Source organism: Saccostrea cucullata, unplaced genomic scaffold, assembly GCF_032062105.1.
Source record: "Saccostrea cucullata isolate Sc308-1 unplaced genomic scaffold, CSIRO_AGI_Scuc_v1 ctg115, whole genome shotgun sequence".
Taxonomy (NCBI): domain Eukaryota; kingdom Metazoa; phylum Mollusca; class Bivalvia; order Ostreida; family Ostreidae; genus Saccostrea; species Saccostrea cuccullata.
This window is the reverse complement of record NW_026932690.1, coordinates 126,923-150,701: the sequence shown is the minus strand read 5'-3', so window position 1 is coordinate 150,701 and position 23,779 is coordinate 126,923. Positions and strand designations below refer to the sequence as shown.

Sequence of the window (23,779 nt, the reverse complement as noted above, 5' to 3'; positions counted from 1 at the left end):
TCGGAACACTACAGCAAAACGGTGCAAATAAAATATTGGTTCTCCGAAAGTTACTCATACGTGGTTCCAGGAGGTATCTTTAAATTAGCAAAAGCTATAGCCTCTCTTATTTCCAAAGGAAAACTACATGTGCCTTTCAGTCAACTAATATTAACCAAAAAGATCGGGAAATGAGAGTGACTAAAATCCGCCATACAGTCCACAGGCACTTGTTTCGGTAATTATTTTATAACCCATAGTATAATAATAACATTATTAATATACATGTACTATGGGTCAAAAATTTATTATGGTTAAAATAAATGGATTTATTCCGTCTTTTGGTTGTGTCTTATCCATAATTGACAACTAGGAATACAGAGGATATTAAAGATTAAGATTAAATTCATCTCTAAAAAAATGTTTTGTTAAAAATAAGGTGACGATTTATTCCAACTCCAGATGTATATTTGACAAGTCGAGAACTAGGCTGTCCATGCATGTTTTGTTATATGTTGAATATTTACGGTCTATAGCTCATGGTGTTTTTTGTTTATTTTTTAACGCCCTTTTAAATGCGGTGGATCGTTTTCGTGCCAGCATCCACTGCGACAAAGGACCTCGGTTTTTACTTCGTTTTCGAAGGCCCGCAGTGAGATTCGAACCCACGATGGAATGTTATTCGTAAACTTAAGAAGCATTTTTAAATGTCCTTAATCAATTTTAATTAGAAAAGGTAATGTTGATTGAAAAAAATTAACTGCTATCTTTTGGTGATAATAGCGTTGTAAACATGATCGAATTTCCAATAAAAGAAGAAAACCTTGCACTTTTGGAGCACTTTTAATAATGCTAACAATGAATTTATTTTGTATTGTCATATGAATTTAATTGTGATGTACCAAATGCCATCAGATTGTTCCTTTTTCGCTGATTCCATTTTGTTGTGCTCTATACGACGTCGCTTTGTGATTTTATCTCATTCATAACAAAGAAATATATATCATTTTCGGATCGATAGAAATTGAATTCAATATATCATAACTTCAATGAAATGCTATACTTCCCAATGGCAGCTTTTTCACTGTCAAGATTATTTTGATCACGTAAACATTTTCTTCGCGAACCCTTTAAAAACTGCTTTTATACCAGGGAGCTTTTCATCTTCATTTGTGAGATTTTAAAGGAAAACTGTTGAAGTTCGTCGTTTACTTTTGCACTTTAAATATTTATTTTTTATTAGCGATTTTTAATTTATTGGAATGTAAAAAGGAGGAGGGTGAACGTATGTGCAAACTAGGTAAGTTTGACTATTTTACGATATATATCAAACATTTTCAGAGTTTGGTATAGAAATATATGTCATCTGCTGCTCCCTCCCCGATCCCTCCCTTATTCCGATCATTGTGTGATTTGTGTATTTATTCACTTTTATCTATTTATTGTTCATTGAATCATTTAAATTATTTCTCTATAAGAGGTTAGTATGTAAAGTAACAACTGTCTAATATGAATTCAATAATCTTTTATTACCAAATATATGTAATCGAGGTGGTATTCATTTGAGAGAGAAAGAGAGAGGTTAAAAATCATTTCAAGACGCATTTAAAATTAAGAATGATAAAAATCTTGTTCAAATTTATAAGTAACAAAAAGTTTTAATTGTCATTAGCTTCTAAAATTTGACAAGTTGTTTTGATCAAAACCTCACAAAATCCTAAGTAGGGTTCACAATCATATATAAGCATTATTTATTACATTAAATATCATACATATGTATAACCATTTAATCACAATTAAGTCGATTCAGCAACACTTGGCAAAAAAGTTAATTCACTGAATTTTAGCATAGCATTTAATGTCCGTTATTTCGACAATTAAAATATCTATGTGAATTTATAAGTTTACAAGCGAACAAATTAAACAAAAATCAAACAAAATAACGACCACGCGTCATTTTGGGAATCGTTGACTTAGAACTACCCGGTTAAGGAACTAGCAATCACTTAAGTCGATTAGGAGACGGTTTCACAGGTTCGTAATCAGGTTTTAAAATAAAAAAAAAAAATACTCAATTTCAATTGCATGCATTATAGTCTTATTAGCACATAATCTTGTAAATGAATTGTATAAAGAATTTTCTTTGAAGTTCATTGATTTGTTTTCATTAAGTCGAATTTAATCAGATTTGATCCATTTGATACAAACTTCTACCAAAAACAGTTAAAATAGTGAAGTTGAAAACATTTAGGGAATAGGGAATAAACGTCTATCTTTTACAAGTACATTTGGTCATTCCCCACAAAATTACGACCTGTGGCTGTTAAATATATTTTTAGAAATAAATAAGCTTTCTTTAACTGACATAATTGTTAAATATGGAAAATGATGGAATATGGTGTAATGAACCCAATGGAAATAACGATTTTCTTAACATTTATAGCACTTAAATACCAATCCTAACTCTTCACCCCTACCCACCTCAACGCTCCTTGAACTCACACCTAAATCTTTGATCTACCCTTATCTACCATTCATAAGCTTAAGGACGTTCGATCCTGAGATTTTGAGCGTATTTTGGTCAGTTCCTTTATTTATAAAATTCTGCATCATTTTTAAGTTCTAACATTAAATCTAAATTCTACAGTGCAAATTTAACTATATTCAATGAAAAAACCGCGATTAAATTCCATTCAAGTAGAATTAAGCTAGGGACTATATTTTGTGGCGGAAGGTTTTTTAGACGAAAATGATCAGTTTTTCCAGTTTGAACTAAAACAGTACTGTTAATTTTGGATTCCTATTTTTCCATCCTGGTTGCACACAAAGCTGTTTTGTTGAGTGAAATGTGTTATGCTGGTTCTGAAATATCTATTAAATTATTTCTTAAGAATTCTATCAAAAAAGTGTGACAAATATAGTCAATATAATCTGAAAATCCGGGAAAAAATTGAGCCAATTCCAACGTAAAAATGACACTTTTTTAGTAATATCTGAAAATTTACATCATATACCCCCACTTTTGATGTTCTTTTCTAAATATTCAAGACAAATTTGACCTATTTGCTTAAAATCAGAAAACGTTTAAGACTTTGAAATAATTTTCTTGCTTATTAAATTTTCAATGCCAGAAAAATCACGTTTTATTAGTGCAGAAAGGTCAAATAATTGATTATGCGAAGCAATTTGAAACTTTTTCTTAGGCACAATTTTTAAGTGTCTTTTTTTTAAACAAACTGAGAGTTCATTTTGTTTCATGCTTTAATTGGATAAAAATATTGGAGGGAAAACGTCAAATATTTAATTTTTGATTAAGACACAAATTTCAGTGCAAGAAAGTCATAATTAATGTACTGTAGCACCAAGAGAAGCGTATTGACCCCCATTTTTTGATCTGAATTTTAATTAAGCTATGTATGTAGAAACTAAAAATATACTTGGCAAAAAAAGTTTAAGACTTTAAATATCAGGATCGAACATCGTTAAGGATGTTAATTGTCTGGTCCAGAAAACATGAAGACAAACAAGCTTTACGTAAAAGATGCCTGTGTAATACTGTATACGATTTGTAGTTCGATAATTGGGTCAATACTTTCTCGTTCAATTATTCGAAGACTTTTAATTAATTACTGAACGTGTTTAATGGCAATGCGATATAAATGTGGACTTGCACGGAAAATAGAAAACGAAGAGACGAAAATAGTTCTCTAAAGAGGATTAGAAAGGCTTTTACAGGTTTAAAACTCGTAAACACAAATACCTGATGAATACATCGACTCCTGAAAAACGAGTAAAAATTAGTTATAAAACATCTCCACACCACCATCACCAACTATCTTACCGACCTGACTTTGTGAGATATATAAAAATGAATTGGAATCTTAAAAAAGTAATGTTTAAGTCAAAGTTAATGTGATAATCATAATATCAGACCAGATTAATATTTCTTTTGGGCAACGTGTTTCTATTTTTCTCCCTCTTTAATCCTTTTGATCTTAATACTTTTCAGATTTATTTTCGGAAAAAAAATATCTTGTACTTTAATTTTCTGTAAATAGTTTTGAAATTAAATAATATTTGTGTCATTTATTTAATGAGGGGACTTTCATAGCTTTTATACATCCATTCCCCACGATAAATTAAAGTCAATGCTTTAGCATCATAGAAAACTGCTTTTTTTCAATAAAACACGACTCGTTAAGTTAACTTAACTTTGTCATTGGTCATTTGCAAAATTATCAAAGTTTTATTTAAAAACATTATGATTGATATTGTACAATCATCAAACAAGTACTCTGAAGCTGTTATTAAGATGTTCGAGTTTTAGACAGAAAATATCTATATTGGCTTTGGAGATCATGTCTTCCAATAATCTGTTGGAATTCCAATGGGTATCTATTGGGCGCCTGATAAAAGCAGGCTTATTTGGTATTCATACGAAGCTAAAAGTATCAATAGACTGATACATGAGAAGAAGAGATCGCTTATGCCTATCATCTCAACAATTACATGTAGATAAATCTGTAACAGAGACATTTTATTGACTCTGCTGTGGATTGAACCCGGGCCCCTGGCTTGCCAGTCCAGTGCTCAACCAATTGAGCTAAAGGGTAAACCCACTAGACCAAGCCAGTAGGATGCCGTTCTTACACTACTATATTGGCCCCCTTCCAGAAAATGCTATGGTCTCATCTCTTTTGGAGTGCTGACGCCTGTGGGGCGAAGTTCTGGGGCCAATCACTTTCACCCGCCAGAGAACACCCGGGTCCCAACGTGGGCGCCAAATGTAACAGAGACATTTTATTCCCTCTGCTCGTGATTGAATCCAGAGCTTGCCAGTCCAGTGCTCTACCAGTTGAGGTTAAGGGTTAACCCACTCGCCCAAGCTAGTAGGATGCCGTGTATCTTACACTACTACAAATCGACAAGTGTTTTCATGAAAAAAAAAGCTTCATTGACATGACGATTTGACAGCTCCCAAGAATGAACGGATTTTTATTAAATTCGTAACAATAATTAACAAATTTCTGAGAAGTAATGTTCTAAATGATATCACTATTCTTATCATAATTAATAAAATGAATAAAAGATGCCTTATATGATTTTTTTTCAATCTCCATATTTCTGCAGACCTTAAATTATAAATTTCTGTGGATGACGGCGTGAAGTACACCATTAGGCAAGTGTTAGCGTACCTAAATACCATAAAGCGGGGATTACCCGCGGGAGATTGAATTTCACCTTGAAATATTTGATCTTGTTGTTTTTGCAGGGATTATTGATTAAAACAGATTAATACTAGATTAATTAATCGGCATGAACGCAATGAACGTTCAGTTCGTGTCAATAGTCTCCGGGAACTCTATGACTGGGCTGATTTCATTATAACTCCGCATCGCGTGCACCATTCCAAGTGTTCGTTTTTCCCTTTACGTGATATCGCAGAGTGTTTTCATTTTTTCCTGCGGATTCTTTACGTAATATATTCCTGTGAAGGACTTTAATGCACATTCCATACTTATGTAAGTCTAAACGTTTTTTTTTTCATTTTACCGATTGATAAAAATTACCGGTTATTTTTTTGAAAGAATTGAATTAGGAAAGCCAAAAACAAATTCTACAGAACAATACAAAGTCAGGAATCAATTAACATTCAAAACAGGTGAAAATATTAATATAGAAGGTGAAAAAAAATCAGCTCAATATCTACAGCTTCTTCCCATTTAATTTTCTTAAAGTTTCAAATGATTTTCCATTATTATAATGAAGTGCCTCGAATTTCTGAATTTGCATACAACTCTTCGTCATAAATTGCATTCAATGAAGCATTTGTAAAATTTGTATATGCAGAACATTTGATTAAACGCCGTTTTGAACCATTTCGCATTGCAGTACATGTAAATTGTAAAGAGTTGAAACAAAATTTTATTGCTGCGTTTGTCTCCGTTTTACTTCCAGGCTAGCTGCAGAACTGTAGCGTTATGGTTTTTATATATAATAGTCGTTGACCATAACGTTATGGTCAACGACTAATACGGTACATATTAAACCATAACGCTACAGTTCTGCAGCTTCTTTCTCAAGCAATGTTTTCGTTTTCTTCTGCTGCCAATTCAAGATCTTGATTTTTCTGTCTTGGTTCTTCAATAGATTGATAAGGTGCTCTTGTTTTAAAGGTTATTTCTTGATTAATTTTAAGTGATATGAAAATGCCTTTTTTGTCTGGCGTTTTAAATGTTACACGATTTACCTCCATTTGGAAAATAATGGAACATCGAGTTTTATGATGTAGTTCAATCATGTAAAAAAAATCAAACTGTGACGGTATGGCTGTTTATTAATTCACTGAAAATCGCCGCCAGTGGCCACTTTATTAATATCTCTCTAGCTATTAGGGTGGTTCCGTATTTTTATCATTTAAGATTTTTGTGTATCAGGCAGTGAAAAGAATACTGACACAGAACGTGGGGAAACTGGCTGCTATTCTAAAACGCAATCACACTAAGGGTAATTAACCTGCACTTCTGTCACAGAGAAGGTTAACAAGTCGGGATCGATCTCCTATTGAGATGCTTTGACGGACCAGTCTCTGGCATCCTGTCGTGAACAAGAACCACTTCTCTCGAGACCATTTGGAAATCAGAAAATAACACGTAATTACTGGAATATGCCAATAGCATATAAATGTCGCAAACACAAATCTGGCTGTCAATTGGTTCATTTCACGAACAGAGGTTCCTTGCATTATTTCATTGCCCGTGGCTCTTCAGATTTATTGATGCGGATGTATATATATAGATGACACTTTAATGATTTTTCCATTAATTTTTTGTTCTTCTTCATTTTCCGTAAGTAAGAACTTGGTTATCGCACCGGATGTTCTTGACCACGTGATTTCAATCTTTCAGAGTTCCGTGCCATGAGGATGAAGAAGGTTCTTTGACAGGAAAGTAAAACAAAAGGAAGAATGGGATCTAACGACATTTCTGCCCACGTGTACGAGCGTGTAATCAGCATTATAAGTAAGCCGCCCCACAGAAGGACTGAACTAGAGATCTGTCAGATCCTATCCTGGTTCAAGAAAAAGTCGGAATTATTCAAACAACTCAAAGACGGTAAGTATCTATGTACCTAGCAGAACCCGGAAGCCAAAGTAGCTTATTACATATGTTCGTAATTTTAATAAAATTAATGGTGAACTTTATATCAATTTTGAATGCACCAGTGATACTCAAGGGTATATTGTTATTTCTAAAAATGTTTCTTCATTGGTAAAATTGGTGATGTTGTTTTTTAAATTTTCTAAATGGTTGGGAAAATAAAAATATCAAAAAAATATTCTTTATACTTTATCAATTGTAGAGCATGTTTTAAGACGATTTTGAATGTAAGAAATGCTATTGAGAACAACAATATAATAAATGGCTATTATCCACCGAAGAATGCCTACCTTTGTGGATAATTTGTCTAATTAAATATGACATATCATTGTACTGTCGTGTTATGGTCAGATATTGGTTCTATCTTATCAAAAGTTTAAATATTAAGAAGATAAATTCTCGATTTTCTGTGGCTCTCTAAAATTAAAGACGAACTAAAATTGGATGAAAATTGTCTGACGTTTCAAACAATTCTGTTCACAAATTAGAGAAATACCCATTATAGTTATTTTGTTAGGAAGAGAAAGGTGCATATGATTCCTTGTGTTCATGTGTGAAAATGACATGAGTTTAAATTGCATATCTATGAAGAAATAGCATCGAAACAACGGGAAAAGAAATTCATTTAATAATTCATGACAAAAATTGTTTCTTATCTCTTTTCAACAATTCAGTACTGCTATTCCCCAACAGGTACACTTAGGTTTTTATACGCGTCGAAAACTTAAATGTTTTTTCAAGAACAGGGTGGCGCAGTTTGGAGAAAACAGAACAAATAAAAATCTTCGCATGTTTTGAACGTTTTAATAGAATTATTGTGTTCAAACAAATAATTGATATTAAAAGCGTATACCGCCAGGACAGACATTATGATTTAGGAGTGAAGATTACCGGGTTTTTACGTCGCCTAGATAATCAGTTATTGTCGTTTAATGATTGAAAGGCCATAACGGTGATTGATTTTCCCTAGATTTAATTATCTACTGACAACATGTTGATTTCATTTTAAACCCCTTTTCGTAATTCTTTTATCTTCTGATATTACTAAATATGAGAAAATAGGTGGACATCATATTTCAGTGATATTTGCACACAATCCCATAACTATACTATTCATTATCGACCTGTTTGGATTAACGGGAAAAGAAGGTGACAAGGGCAATATTAAATACGGATAAAAACGGATGTCCCGACAGCATTAAGTGTTCACAACAGAATATATTGGCCTCTTCTCCTAGTGAGATTGGAAAAATAATTGTTTCATATCGTTCTCTATGTTACGTTTAATCGACTGCTTTCCTTTTTCTATAATGGGCGTTAAGGTGTAAAATCCTAGTCAAGTTCCTACAGAGACTTTAATTCAATCGAGTAAGTTACAAAAAGCGGGAGGTGTCTCGCTCCTTTTGAAATATCCTTTGATGCATACACATTTATCTTGCTACAATACGAGATATCGACAGAAATATATTTATGAAAATTACACGACAGCCTTCAGTTTTTTAACTTCTCAAACTTTCATCCATTCATAAATCCACCGAGTGGCTCCTGATAAAGAATGGCACTTTAAATGGCCTACAGTTGCCTAACGGAATGTGAATCACGTAGACTTTCTTTCTACATACACGTATATAGACAGAGTCAAGTTGAAAAAAGAACATAATGTATATCTTTCCAAATGATTTATTTAAAATATTCAGATGACGTCCTTCAACTCACGTTTCCTCTATTCTTGCAAACCTAACACTGCTATTTGATGAAGCTTTTAAAGAGAGGTTCTGTGGTAAGAACTTTTCTATGACGTAAAAAATGCACCAATTAGTGGTGAGGTGTCTCAGGGCCGTAATCTTAGAACGCTCACTGACACTGAGTATATTGTTACAACTGTATATCACTATCTTGTTTCAAGGTCGTATCTCCGAGGTCAAGGCCACACGGCAAATAAATATTATACCAACACGAGGGTAGTTCGCTTCACACTTGATTTTGTTCGCTATGTATGTAATACCGTCCGCCGATTTGCTATCGTGTGAAAAAAGTAGTGAAACAAAACACCCTCGTTAAATATAAAGCACTGAAACTGAACGCTTTCTAACTTTATGTGGTTGGGCTGAGAGGCGTCCCAGAATTACATCGAAAGTCTCGAGAGATAGAGATTGGCGCAGTTTCTTGTTTTTCCATGCAATGAAGAAAGAATTCATACAATTTGTCATATTCAAGAGATTTTAAAATTCGAAATTTCATGGGTAATTTTTTTTCTATTCTTAAGAAATCGAATAAATTGTAGGCCTAGATAAGGGAACCATCATGTTGTAAATTTTGAATTTACTAAGGGGAGGTAAATGCAAAAATTAAAAGATGATAGCTAGTCATCATGTTGTAAATTTTGCATTACATGTACCACCCCCTAGTTCATTTAAAGTTTAGAGCTTAATAAAACACAGTTTTTTTTAATTTAGAGATTATTGCTGACATAGTGAAGAACTGTGAATTCGAGACAGACGACAAAGATGACGTCATCATAAAGCAAGGAGATAAAGGCGAATGGTATGGCACAAAAGGGTTTAAACAATTATCATTCAAACACTCTTAAATGCTATTTCGTGGACTTTGGTGCCTTCGTCACAATAATTTGCAAAAGATTATTTAAGTTGACCCTCGGTGGGTTTTTTTAAATGTATCATTCTACTTTTAAAAATTATTTTCCCTTAATTTTTTTTATTGTTTTCAGTTTCTTCATTATCCTAAGTGGAACAGTATCTATTTATATCAATACAAATTTTGGTGCTGATGATGACGCGGGAAATACGTCACCGGAAGTTGAAGTGGTGAGAACTAAAAGCGGAGTACGAAACAAACCACTTGATAGGTCTATTTACGGGAATTATGTGGGCAAAATTGGTGAGTTCTCATGATTTTGATTTTTAAAATTTTTTAATTAATTAATTGAAACCCGAACCGTTGTAGATCGATAAACCTACTCTTTTAAAATTCCTAAAAGCTAGAAAACAAAACAATCAGTAATGATTGGTAGATAAAGTAATTTTTCACTATCTTGTTTTAATTAAATTGATGCATTTTCTCACAGAATGCAATTGACTGAAAATACAATGTTTTAATCTCAATGAAACAGCTGAAACAAATCTATTGTGTCGCGTGAAGGATTTGTCCTCTGCAATAATCGAACACAATTTCATCTCACTGATGAAAGGATTTTTTTCTCTCTCAATACTTTGGTCCTATAATATCAGCCCTCATCAAACGGACCCCATTCTTTATAGGACACGGGTATAAGAAGGTCGCGGACCCCGGATTATGTGGAACATTAACTCTGTGTTTATCTGGTGCTAGGGATCCATCATTATATAGTCACAAACAAATTAATCGGCAAAATGGCCGACGATTTCTTTCTTGATAAGCCAACTTTTCTCTAATCAAAAACTTAAACGAAAATCAAACTAAAGAGTTCACTGTATAACCCGCTTTAAAACACAAAGTACATCTACAAAGAAGAATATAAAATTTTTTCTTTTTGCTTATAGATGCTGGGCGGAGTTTTGGAGAGCTAGCTCTGATAAACGCCGATTGTATACGGAATGCCACGATCATTGCCGATGAGAAAACCGATCTGGTTATTGTCAACAGGGACTTGTACAAGAGATCACTCCATGAATTTCAGGCTAAGGATTTTGAAGATAGGAAGCGGTTTGTGGACAGCCATGCCATGTTCGATAACTGGATGCCTAAGTACAAAAAGCAGATGGCAATGAGTCTAAGGCGGGAAAAAGTCCTGTTTGACTCCACCATTGTCCGCCAGGGGGCGCCCGTTGATGGCATTATGTTTTTGTTAAGGTGAGATACCAAAATATACAGACCTACAAAAATTTGTGTAAAAAATTAAATGTACAGTGTATAGAGAAAAAGAACAATATTCAAGCTCAAAAGTCCATTTAAAGAATACAAATCAGGAGATGAGAAAACAAGAATCTCTAAAACATCGAAGTTTGGATCAGGCGCTATGGAGAAGTGAGCATTCCCTACCGACCGGTCACATCCGCCGTGTGCTCCCTGGCATGATCAAGAAATAAAGGGAAAATTCTTCGACAGTTCAATTTATAAATAATGGCCTAAACAAAAAGTAAGAAGAACGTAATTCAGCATTTGACTTTAATGATTAATTGTATTTGCTGATAAGGTCATTGAATCGACCATAAAACTTTAAAAAATGAAAACTCTAAATGAGACTGTTGATATTCTTGTTACATCAACTTGTTTGTCAAGAACTTACCTCGATTTAGAAATTGCTCTACGTAGAACATGCTCTTGGGAATCGAATCATCCGTGAGATATACTGTTAAACCCTGTATTCAAGTGATAAGTATACATTGCTGCCTACGTAAATGGAGTTGACGATTGAAAAATTAAAGCCATAACGTTTATCATAAAGCTTTGTCGTTAGATTACCATTAGCGTTTTAGATGTGTCAGATTATGTGGTTTCTTTTATTTCAAAATCCTAATTGACGATACATATTTATCTAAATGTCGGATTGAAGGCCAAAGCAAATGTTTTCTCGTCACGAATTAGATTTTGATACATGTTAATACAAAAATATATCCTTATTTCAGAAAGGTAAAAATTCTGACCAAGACATCAAAAGTTTGTTTAATATAGATTAACTTCAGTGTGACCTTGGGAAGAACGTACATTGAAACTAAAACACTAGCATTCAGGTTTGAGTCTCTAAATCAGTTATCTGTGCCTGATACATAAGAACTCACACTTTTGAAAATGAAATGGCAAGTCATTTCTTTAATCTTAATTCCATTTGTAAGGGCAAAATGTTAGATGGTTCTCATGTCTCGTTCCAACTGTAAAGGAAAGCGGTATTTCTAATCTTCCTGTCGCCACTCTGATTATGCGGTGGTGGGAGGCTATTGAGAGAATTCAATGTTAATTATCGGGAGCGGCAAAAGGGAAAGCCAGCTTAATGCACCGATGAAATAATCCAATTTCTTACAGATCATTAAACCAAAGAAATAATCCAATTCCCAGCATAAGATTAAAATGTGATTGGATTGGAACTCGGTGCGAAAAATGCAAATGTCTTGCCGACTTTTTAATTTGTTCATTTTTAGCTCTACTGGTCAGAGACCAGAAGAGCTTATGCGATAAATGTCTTCCGTCTGTCCGTCTGTCTGTCTGTCTGTCCGTCTGTCTGTAAACAATTTTTCAAAATGCTACTCCTTTTACAATTTTGATCTGATTTCAATATAACTTGGCACACAAGTAGACTACACTAAGATACATAATTCTGTGTATCGGTTTTTGATTTTGATAAACGGTGTTGCCGTGGTAACTAAAAATAGAAATTTCTGTGAAATTTCTTTAAAATGCTACTCCTCCTACAGTTTTGGTCTGATTTCAATATAACTTGGCACACAAGTAGACTACACTAAGATACATAATTCTGTATATCGGTTATTAATTTAGGTGAACGTTGTTGCCGTGGTTACTAAAAATAAAATTTCTGTGAAATTCTTTCAAAATGCTACTCCTCCTACAGTTTTGGTCTGATTTCAATATAACTTGGCACACAAGTAGACTACACTAAGATACATAATTCTGTGTATTGGTTTTTGATTTTGATAAATGGTGTTGCCGTGGTAATAAAAATAGAAATTTCTGTGAAATTCTTTAAAATGCTACTCCTCCTACAGTTTTGGTCTGATTTCAATATAACTTGGCACACAAGTAAACAACACTAAGAAATAATTCTGTGTATCGGTTTTTGATTTCGATGAACGTTGTTGCCGTGGTTACTAAAAATAGAAATTTCTGTGAAATTCTTTCAAAATGCTACTCCTCCTACAGTTTTGGTCTGATTTCAATATAACTTGGCACACAAGTAGACTACACTAAGATACATAATTCTGTGTATTGGTTTTTGATTTTGATAAATGGTGTTGCCGTGGTAACTAAAAATAGAAATTTCTGTGAAATTCCTTTAAAATGCTACTCCTCCTACAGTTTTGGTCTGATTTCCATTTAACTTGGCACACAAGTAAACAACGCTAAGATACATAATTCTGTGTATCGGTTTTTGATTTCGATGAACGTTGTTGCCGTGGTTACTAAAAATAGAAATTTCTGTGAAATTCCTTTAAAATTCTACTCCTCCTACAGTTTTGGTCTGATTTCAATATAACTTGGCACACAAGAAGTTTACACTAAGATACATAATTCTATTTATCAGTTTTTCATTTCGATGAACGTTGTTGCCGTGGTTACTAAAAATAGAAATTGCTGTGAAATTCCTTTAAAATGCTACTCCTCCTTCAGTTTTGGTCTGATTTCAATATAACTTAGCACACTAGCAGACTACACTAAGATACAAAATTCTGTGTATCGGTTTTTGATTTCGATGAACGTTGTTGCCCTGGTTACTAGAAATAGAAATTTCTGTGAAATTCCTTTAAATTGCTACTCCACATACAGTTTTGGTCTGATTTCAATATAACTTGGCACACAAGTAGACTACACTAAGATACATAATTCTGTTTATCGCTTTTTGATTTTGATAAACGGTGTTGCCGTGGTAACTAAAAATAGAAATTTCTGTGAAATTCTGCTACTCCTCCTACAGTTTTGGTCTGATTTCAATATAACTTGGCACACAAGTAGACTACACTAAGAACATAATTCTCTTTATCAGCTTTTGATTTCAGTAAACGGTTTTGCCGTGGTAACTAAAAATAGAAATTTCTGTGAAATTCCTTTAAAATGCTACTCCTCCTACAGTTTTGGTCTGATTTCAATATAACTTCGCAAACTTGTAGACTACACTAAGAACATAAAGAGACTTTATCAAGGATCATTATTCTATCTATTGCTGTTGTTAAGTTTCAATTCCCAACTGCTGAAGTACTTTTCTCTTCCTTTGCTATAAGTACAAACCAGTAGAGCTTCAGTCTCGACAGAGACTTCTGGTTAAAATTTCTTAATGATTTATTTAAATCTGGTGCATTTAAGTAAACGTAAAATCATAAAAACAACTTGAGATCATAAAGCATCTGCTAAATCAACTCTTTATCACATTTATATAATAACAAATTTCTAATATCCAGTCCAATCAAATGTTTATGTAAATAACTTAATAAGATACATTTATCCCACGGTTGGCCTTGAAAGGTTTAATGTAAAAGAAGCAAAACAAATAATTGTACAGTTTTATACCGTATAAAACATTTCTTTTTTACAGTTAATGAAGCATGATTATTTGTTTGTTAACGTTTGAATTCTTTAATAGTGGTCAGGTGAAATTGCTGATGGACCCTGTGTATCACACAGTGCAGTATCCGAACTATTTCCCGATAGCGGATCCCGAAGACTTAGAGCGAACTCAGGCCAGGGAATTACTACGCAGGTAGTCACAAGGAAGTGAACCAGTGAAATAAAGCTGCAATTTTACTTAATTTCAAATAGTGAAAATATTAAGGAAAGAAACAAAACCAAAAATAAGAAAGTTAGTTTTGAAAACACTATTTTTTATTGGAATAGAATACAAAGACTATCCAATCAGACCTTTTCATAAGAATTAAGGTTTGGAATATTCCGTTTTACAACAGGCACTGTGCAGACTGTGTTTTCTGTTACAGAGAGCTGAGCATATCTCCGTCCAAACTCGAGGACTATAAAAAGTATTCACCCTCCACAGTGTCCTCAATGTCCTCCTCCGAGAGCCGGTGTAAAACTAGGACCTCCCAGGTGCCGAGACACGCCATGGAGGTCTGTAATCTGGGGGCCTTCGAGATAATAGGTGTGTCTTCATCTGCTTTTAAAAAAATAGTCTAAAGATTCATTTTAAATCTGGGTGAATAAATCATTTTTTTTTCATAATTGCTTTAAAAACGAAAGAAGGAATTGGCAAAAGTTTGTTTTTAAATTGATTTTAACAAACCAATAATTATAGCTTTTGTAAGTATCCGTTAAAATTTTTCTCTTTTTGTAACTAAAACACAGCATAATGAGATTCAAAAGAAATTTTAAATTCATGAACATTTACACATTTGAATTAGATTTATTAATGATCAAAGTTAATAAACATGAATAACAGAGAGTCGTAAGACTCTCTTTTCTCACGTGATGAAATGGAAAAAAATGTGTTCAAAATATCTTCCTTTTCGAGACGGAGGTACATTTATAAATTCATTCAACTGCAATTTGAAGAAAGTGAAAAGAAACTGAAGCAACAGAAGGTACAACTGATTGTACTAATTTACTGATTTTACTGATATATACTTGTGACAGGTGACCTGGAGGCGGTGATTGATTTACCTACATACTGTTACACGGTGAAATGTTCCCAGGAAGCGGAAGTGTTCATTCTCGACCAGAAAAACTATGACAGACTGATAGAAAAACGCAATCCTAAAGTTATTGAAATTCTTAAAGAGTCAGTCAGAGAAAAATATAAACTGAGACTATCATGGCTTCCAAAAAAGGAACTTCCACTTATACGATACTTTCTGTTTATGCTTCGGGAGGAGGAACGAGCAAAAAAGACTCGTCCCCAGAAAACAATCAACAAAGAACCCACACAAGATTGGAGTGTGTCCAACCTTAAAAAAGGACCCTTAATAGACATGTTTGGACCCGGGAGTGTGTTCTTCCTGATTCGAATGAAGGAAAAACAACGTCAACTAGAAAAAGAACGTTACCAGGGTGCCAAAAAGAGGCTGCAACAGACACGTCCAAGGAACCCGCCAAAGATTGCTCCTACAGTAGAAACAATTATGTACCAGAGTTCAAACGAAGGAACATTTGTGTCACAGTTAGGGCGGGCGTCCACACTGGACAGCGGGGTTGGTTCCAGTAGAACTCCAGATAGAATGGAGGATGTCTCATGGGATGACAGTGGCAGAGAGTCTTCCCACAGTCGACTTGTCTGTGAAAGTTCACAGGGTCGCCATGGAGATATGTCGCCTAGTCACGACTTCACCTTTATTGACCCGGAAATTAACGATGATAACCTTTTACGACTTGAACAAAGACTTGAAGCTTGGAATAATAAAATGTCTTCCGAAACTCAGAGGAAAAAGAACACGAAACCTGTCAAACTACCTCGATATGTGCATGAGGTAGGGGGCTAATGATTTCTGCTAAATGCATATAGATGATACTCTGTAAAACTTACTCGAGAGTAAAACAAAATTCTAGAAGTATTTTTAAAGAACTTTGGAAATACAGATTTCAAACAATGATATCGAAAACCAGACCTCTTTAATTGATTTATTATTTCTACTTTATATTCCTAAAGGGTCCCTTGGCTCCCATACCTGGTAAAAAGGTGTTCATAAAGCCGATACGGAGGAAAGACATTGATATTATTGAGACTATAAAAAAGAACCTGGAGGACAATAACTCTAGTTCACTAAGGTATGGAAATACAAATTTAAAATTTGTTTTTATATATACGCAATTTGTTGGAGGCACATTCTTTAAATTTTAAATAATTTCTAGACATTAAAAGAGATTCCTTACTATTTCGATAACAGCAGTTACAGAGAGGCGGAGTCCCTCGATCGCAGCGCCCCGCAGACAGGTTCGACAACTCTCGCTAGTTTTAGTTCTGCTTTTTGATAACGACATTGCGAAAAAGATTCATTTTTATCATCACATAAAGCAGAAAGGATAGTTATATATGTGTAATACAGATATACATATCCTCTTCCTTTTTAATATCATCCCGTAGAAACACTGCTTTTTCCCCTTACACTGCATTATCACCATATGCCTTTTGCTATGTAGATATTTGATGGTTTTTATTCAAATTTAAATAAAACACTGTGGATATCATCTGGTAGGATTCATTTAGGATTCATTTATGTGTACAGAAATACTACATTTATTTAGATAGATATATTTACTACATTCCATGTAATAAAGTTACCTATAGTAATAGACCACAAAGGTAATATTTCCTCAGAGATTCAGTGAGTTGTGTTGTGTCATATATGTAGTGACATGTCATTGTGTATGTAGAAAAATATAGTAGTTGATTTTAAGTATGACTTGTTTTTTTAACAGCATCATCGGTCAGAATCCAAACAAACGGAAAGAAAATTCGACATCGGCCCTTTAACGTTTCGTTTGGTCAGCATCCTATTGTGCGCCGGAAAAGGGTAAATCAAGTTCTCCTTAATATTAAACACTTTCTAAAAAAAATTATGAGAAATTGATTAAAATAATCTTCCACGTTAGAAAGATAATTAAAACGTAAAACGTAGCAAGATAAGTTGACATTTTACCAGATTTTCTTTGAATATAAAATGTTTTTCAGGCCGCAAAAGCGAGACAATACACCGCGGAAGAATATGACGCGCTGAAAGAAGAACTTCGCCGGAAACAACAAACATTTAAGTCGATTTTTACCCGACCCCAGTCGGCGTTTGCCTGAAGATTTTTCGACTGACGACCTGGAATAAGAAGAACACCCTCTCATCATTGTCCTCGTATAGAAGATATTGATTCTTGAATTAACATTAAAGTATCTTATGAAAATCAATTGTCATACAGAAAAAATGGTAATTTAAAATTCATTAAAAATTAATACATCTCTTGTGTCATTTTTCTTGTGTCAAGTTTTCCTTTCTTTTCGTCAATGATTTATATATTTTGTATGTATGCACACCACCTTTTCTCTCAATAACAACATGTGTACTGTTCAGCTGCTTAGAAAAGGAAAATGAATTTTCTTGGTTAATATACATGATATACATATACAACACTCGTATGGTCCGCTAACATCTCTCTTCTCTGCTCGCTATTTTGCTATTCAAAATAAAAATATGTACAGAATAGGCAGTAAGACTTTATTTACACTTCCTATGCAAAAATATTTCATAACCTCAAAAATTGTTTTGAAATTCAATCTTGTACGATGACGACAAGATGTATTGATGACTCAAAAATGTTGATGTAGTATATCAGGAGTGGGATCAGGTGCCAGGTAGAAGTGAGCATGCCTGTTAACTGGTCACAGGGTCCTTGTCAGGATCAAGAAAACGGAAAAGTATAGACAATTATGATGCATAATTATGAGGATATTCGATTTAACCATAGATTGCATTTGCCAAAATGGTCATATTATCGAACATTGAATTTGTGAAATTTTATCTTATTTAATCATCTATGTCGGAAGCTTGTCTCGTTTTAGAAGTTGTATGTACGTAGAATTGAACATGCTCTTGCCATTCAACTTGATTAAGTAGGCCCTATTTAGAAGCTTGTTCAGTTATTTTTAGGTCAACTGAGTAAACTCATGTGACCTATTGGTATCTGTTTTCGTCCGTCGTCGTGCGTTGTGCCTTAACATTTGAACATTTTCAGCTTCTTCTCTGCAACGGTATTATGCCAATGATCTTAGTACATATTTATGAAGTAGAAAGGTGCCTATTCCAAAATGATTAATTCAGGGCCCCTGGTTGAGGGATACTGGGGATGGGTGGGGTTACATATTCTGAAAATAAATTAATGAAAACTGCTCTTTAGTATTATAATCAAACATTTATGATGAAATAAAATTTATGATTTAATTTCCAAAGTTTGAAATATGGGCACCAGGGTCATTGGTTCCTGTGGGGTAGGGTGGGGTGCATAACTGGTTTTAAAGTGGAAATGCATTTTCTCTTTGGTACTCTGATCTACCTCTGAGTATTAATTAAGTAACCAGAGTAAGCATGCTAAGTGTATAGACGTTATGATAAGTAATGCTGCCTTTTTCAGAATTGTGAATTTCATGGCCACTGCTTTAAAACACGAATCAAATTCAATTGTTGTAACATAATACTCAGGTGACCTATAAGTCCAGTGGGCCTCTTTTCATTCTTTTCCAAGGAACATTTGGAAAATTTGAAATCCAAGATTTTACCAAAAATCAACAGCTTAAAAACTAACGATTTTTTTTATCTATATACACAACCATTGCCCGCGATCAATTAAAGACCAGGCTTTTTAATATCATTGACAAATGCTTTTTCAATTAAAATGAAACTCGTTAATTTTATTTTCCTTTTCATTAGTCATTCGCAAAATAGTTTTGTTAAAAAAACATTCTGATTGTACACACAAGAACTTTGAAGTTGACATCAAAAAGATGCTTGAGTTTCTGATTGACAATATTTATGTTGTTTTTGGATATCAGGTCTTCCAACAATCTATTGCGATTCCCATGATATAGCCTAGGTAGATTACCCGGTATTCTGTTGAGCTTGAGATTTAAGATACCACAGAGTCTGAATATACGTAAATCACCTGTGTAGGTGGTTTACGTCTCCGTATTGATTGGATACGCAAGAGCATTCTCAATGTATGTACATGTGTGTGTATGACAGTTTCCAAACCGAGGAAACGTATGGACAAAAAGGGTTGAGAAAACAAAAAATATCAGCAGTTTCGTCTAAATTCAACATTTCATATGGTCGATGCTTTGACCTTGTCAGAGTATACAATCCGTCATTAAGTCAAATGCTTACTGTCGTTTTTATACTTATTGTAAAAATATGGTGATAACACATATTTACACATTGAATTGTGTAAAACATAAACATTTTGTATCAAACTTTGATATGAACCTTTGTCTACCCTTTATTTTGATAATTTAAAACTATCATGACAAGGAGTTTACTTCCGGAAAAATTATACGATTCAGGGTTTCCAGTGACCGAAAAATTTGAATGTATATTATTCATAGTTTTGTTTTTAGTATGTTAATGAAAAAAATAAAGTTGTTATTAAAACTCGTAAGAAAAAAAATCACATTTGTTAAATCTAGCATGAAGATTATTTTTGACCCCGTCTTTCAGTACTGTCTCAGTACTTTGATTATACTTATTGTTATGGGAATATTTACACATTGATCCCACATCAAGTGTATTATTTTAGGGATAGCCTGTGTTTGCTCTTCTCCTGATTGTTATTGTTTCAATGACCTTTGAGCTCATAAACGTTCGTTATCTCAATAATTTATACATAAAGACAAAATCTCAAAATCTTGAGTTCAGTGAAATTAAACATATGGAAATAACGAACAGTATTTAAGATCAAAAGTCCATAAAACAATACAAAATAGGAGCAGAGCAAACACGGACATCCAATACAGCAGAGGTGGGTCCAGGTGCCATGGAGGAGTGAGCATCTCCTGCCGACCGGTCACACCCACTGTGTACTCATTGTCATAATCGGGAAATAACGGGAAAAACTGTCGCCAATTCAGTATATAAATAATAGATAACTATTAGTATGAAAAATGTCAGTCGATCAGCATTTGACTCAATGATAAATTGTATTTGCTGACAAGGTCATTGTGTCCAGCATAGAACTGGCTACTTTAAACAAGACTGCTAATACTACTGTTTCATAAATTTGTTTGGCAATAATTTACTTCGTTTTAGAAATATTTTTTTGTTCATACGTAGAGCATGCTCTTGCGTATCAAATCAACTGAGATATACAAACTTTGTCTGCAGGTGATGAAGGTATATTGCTGCATAAGTAAGGGAAGTTGACGATAGAAAAGTTAATGTCATCATATTTATCATGGAGCTTGGTTGTTAGATTATCATTATTGTCTTTTTCGAGTAAAATGTCGAAATATGAAACAGATGTGTCAGACTCTGTGGTATCTTTTATCTCAAGCGCACTAGGATATATCGCATCGACATGGGAATGGAAATTACCATTGTTAATTGATAATGCGTCGTCGATACATGTATATCTAGATGTTGAGCTTAAGGCCACAGCAAGTGTTCTCTTCTTTTCACGCATAAGATTTTGCACAAATTCTGCTTCATATGAATACAAAAATTGTTGGATGACCTGGTCTCCAAAAACCACATTGATATTGCCAATCAGAAACTTAAGCATCTTTTTGATGTTAACTTAAGAGTAATTGTGGGTGCAATCAGAATAAGTTTTAATAAAATAATTTTGCAAATGACCAATGACCAAGTAAATAAATTTACGCGTTCCATTTTATTGAAAAGCAGCTGTCAATGATATCAAAAAGCCTGGACTTTAATTTTTCGTGGGGAATGTTTGTCTATAAGTTGAAAACTCGTAGGTTTAAAATATTTTTTAAGCTGTTTATTTTGGTAAAATCTTGTGATTTCAAATTGTCCAAAAGTTCTTTGAAATTTTTGAGTATCCACATCTGATTCACACCACTTCTTAAATATATTGTTGCACAATACTATTGACGTTTTTCCTTCACTACTGTCAATATCTTAGTGAGGAGTAAAGAGAGAGGCTTGGTTGAACATTTACTGGAACCTTCAATGTATCTTTGTTTGTAAGGATTCTTATGAAGTTTCGGAATCCTATATACATATGGTAGTTCAAAATCATTTTGGTTCTCTGGAATATTAAAAATATTTAAAACTGACATATGATTTTGACTATTATTTTTCATACTTATTGTTAGTCCATTAATTATTTACACTCTGAATTGTCGACGGATTTTTGTTATTTTTTGGTCATAACAAGGAGTACACAGCTGGTATGACCGGTGAGCATCCGGTGTTTTAGAGGTCTGTGTTTGCTCTTCTCCTGATATGTATTGCTTAAAGCAATGTTGAGCGTGAATACTGTTCGTTATCTCCATATATTTCATATACAAGTTTTGTTAAAGTGAAAAAAGCATCTGTCTATGATATGTAAAGCCCAGGACTTTTATTCATCTTGGGGAAAGATAAGATAAATTGTTTTGATGTTATTGATCTTGGTAAAATTTTTGTAATTTCATGCAAAATATATCAAAAAAGCTAATCATCTATTGAAATACAATATACAATGTATATTGTATGACTGCATTTGCGGTTATTTTTCTTGTGGTGCACATCAACTTGCCTTGGATTAAGTTACAGTAGTGTTTCTTTTCGTATACATATACGAGGCTGTTCAACAAATAACGTCCTCTGTGCTGGGAAAGAAGCAAAAAACGGTATTCAATTACTGTATTTAGTATTAATGATTTCACTCAAATGTTCTCTTTTAATAAAAATACATGTCCGTAACATTTCTAACCACTTTCTGATTGTTTTAAGAACACATTTTTGAGTATGACCCTTCATATACTGGAATATAGCAGATCCTATGAGTTCCTGTACTTTTTATTTCCTTCTGAAAGGTGTTTTTCCATGTTTGGAAAATAAAACAAGTCAAGTACTGGAAGATCTGGCGAATAGTGTTCGTGTGACAAAACATTAACTTTCTTTTTATCCCCCAAAATTCCTTCACTCTTAAGGACGTTTGGATTTGGACGCTGTCATGAAGATATTTAATGTAGTAGGTTCCTGCACTTTTTTTCAAAAATTTTGCTTTCTAGACTCCTCCAATAATAAAACATCATCAGTTATAATTTGTTGAATTTTGGTAAACAGTACATTGGTTGTTGTATGTTTTTGTCGCCAAGGACGGAACCCATTTTTAATGCCCATTATATAATTTTCGTTCATTGAAATCCACATGCCCATGTGTCTATAAAACATATATTAGATATTGGTTGCTGTAAATTTCCCATATTTCATTGAATATTTCTCTGGGATTCTGACCACGTTTTACAGCAGCTTTCATGAAGCGTTTAATTTCACTCTAGTTTACTGATTCTTTACCAATCATTTTAATGCAGTGTCTCGAATAGTCCTTGTTCTTCAGCTACTCACAATAAAATTATGCGATGGAAAGTGGTCACATTAACTGTTATCAATTCATTAAAGATGAAATCATACGAGAAAGTCAAGCTTAATAACATATGATTGCTAAAGTGTATGTCATAGGGATCAGGACATTATTTATTGAACAGCCCTCGTATGTAATACAATCACGATTTATACAGTTTTCGATACCATCTCACATTTTTGAATTGTGAAAACGCACAATAAACAAATATCAAAGGAAACGCTTTTAACGAAGCCTTTATCGTATTTTTGTAATTTTAAAAATAATTAGATTTCTCAACTGTTTATATCCATTTATAAAATCCATTCTGAAAGGAATGAAGTTGTCTTCTTTTTCTTTTCTTTTTTGTATCAAGAATTAATGACATATAAATAAGAAAAGAAAGAGCAGATTTACGTCAAATAATAATACATGTATAAAAATACTTAATAGCTAGAAGACATAGAAGAATTTTTCGGAAAAAAGTCAGGCATTGCACATCTTTATTAGTTTTTATAAATCTAAGAGTTATCTCCCGTGAAGAATTCTAGATACTTTAACAATTCACTGTATATGAGAATCAAGTATTGTCTTAGATTCGCAAAGGTAAATTAATTTTCCTACTTTGTCACTCTATTATTTCAAAATACTCGTAAATGCAAGCACGAATGCTATTTTTAATATACCAATTGTAAGGTATTGTGCCTGAAATTATAGATTTTACGAGTTGCCGAATAAACAGTATGAATTTCACTAGTTTTGAGAGTACATAATGTAGTTATGTTATGCGTTAAGGTATCAATATATGTTATAGAGTAGAACTGAATGACCTATGCTCTTAGTTGTCCAGTTATATTCCTAAATAATTGAGCATATAAGTTGTGAAGATCAAATCTGTGGGATTAAAAAAATGGTAGTCGTCAAGA

General features: G+C 33.5%; 1 protein-coding gene across 3 annotated transcripts; it reads left to right on the top strand.

Annotated features, from left to right (window-relative positions):
* The first annotated feature begins 5,296 nt into the window (after positions 1 to 5,296).
* On the top strand, positions 5,297 to 17,715 carry LOC134235786 (uncharacterized). Of its 3 annotated transcripts, none has more exons than XM_062717929.1 (12): positions 5,297 to 5,501; positions 6,888 to 7,094; positions 9,596 to 9,683; positions 9,868 to 10,037; positions 10,679 to 10,988; positions 14,446 to 14,562; positions 14,795 to 14,955; positions 15,447 to 16,276; positions 16,456 to 16,574; positions 16,694 to 16,740; positions 17,226 to 17,320; positions 17,479 to 17,715. In XM_062717929.1, exons 2-12 carry the CDS (start codon positions 6,947 to 6,949, stop codon positions 17,593 to 17,595), a joined length of 2,202 nt encoding a protein of 733 aa, XP_062573913.1. In that variant the 5' UTR covers positions 5,297 to 5,501; positions 6,888 to 6,946; the 3' UTR covers positions 17,596 to 17,715. The 3 variants fall into 3 exon arrangements, with proteins under 3 accessions (XP_062573913.1, XP_062573915.1, XP_062573914.1); XM_062717930.1 differs by lacking the exon at positions 5,297 to 5,501 and adding an exon at positions 6,484 to 6,632; XM_062717931.1 differs by lacking the exon at positions 16,694 to 16,740 and having other exon boundaries at positions 5,298 to 5,501; positions 17,479 to 17,612.
* The last annotated feature ends 6,064 nt before the right edge of the window (positions 17,716 to 23,779 follow it).

Excerpts from the sequence above, each read along its gene's own strand:
- LOC134235786 (XM_062717929.1), top strand. The coding sequence starts at position 6,947 with ATGGGATCTAACGACATTTCTGCCCACGTGTACGAGCGTGTAATCAGC. Across the intron at positions 10,989-14,445 it reads GGCATTATGTTTTTGTTAAG|TGGTCAGGTGAAATTGCTGA; the intron begins GTGAGATACCAA and ends ATTCTTTAATAG. Across the intron at positions 16,277-16,455 it reads TACCTCGATATGTGCATGAG|GGTCCCTTGGCTCCCATACC; the intron begins GTAGGGGGCTAA and ends ATATTCCTAAAG.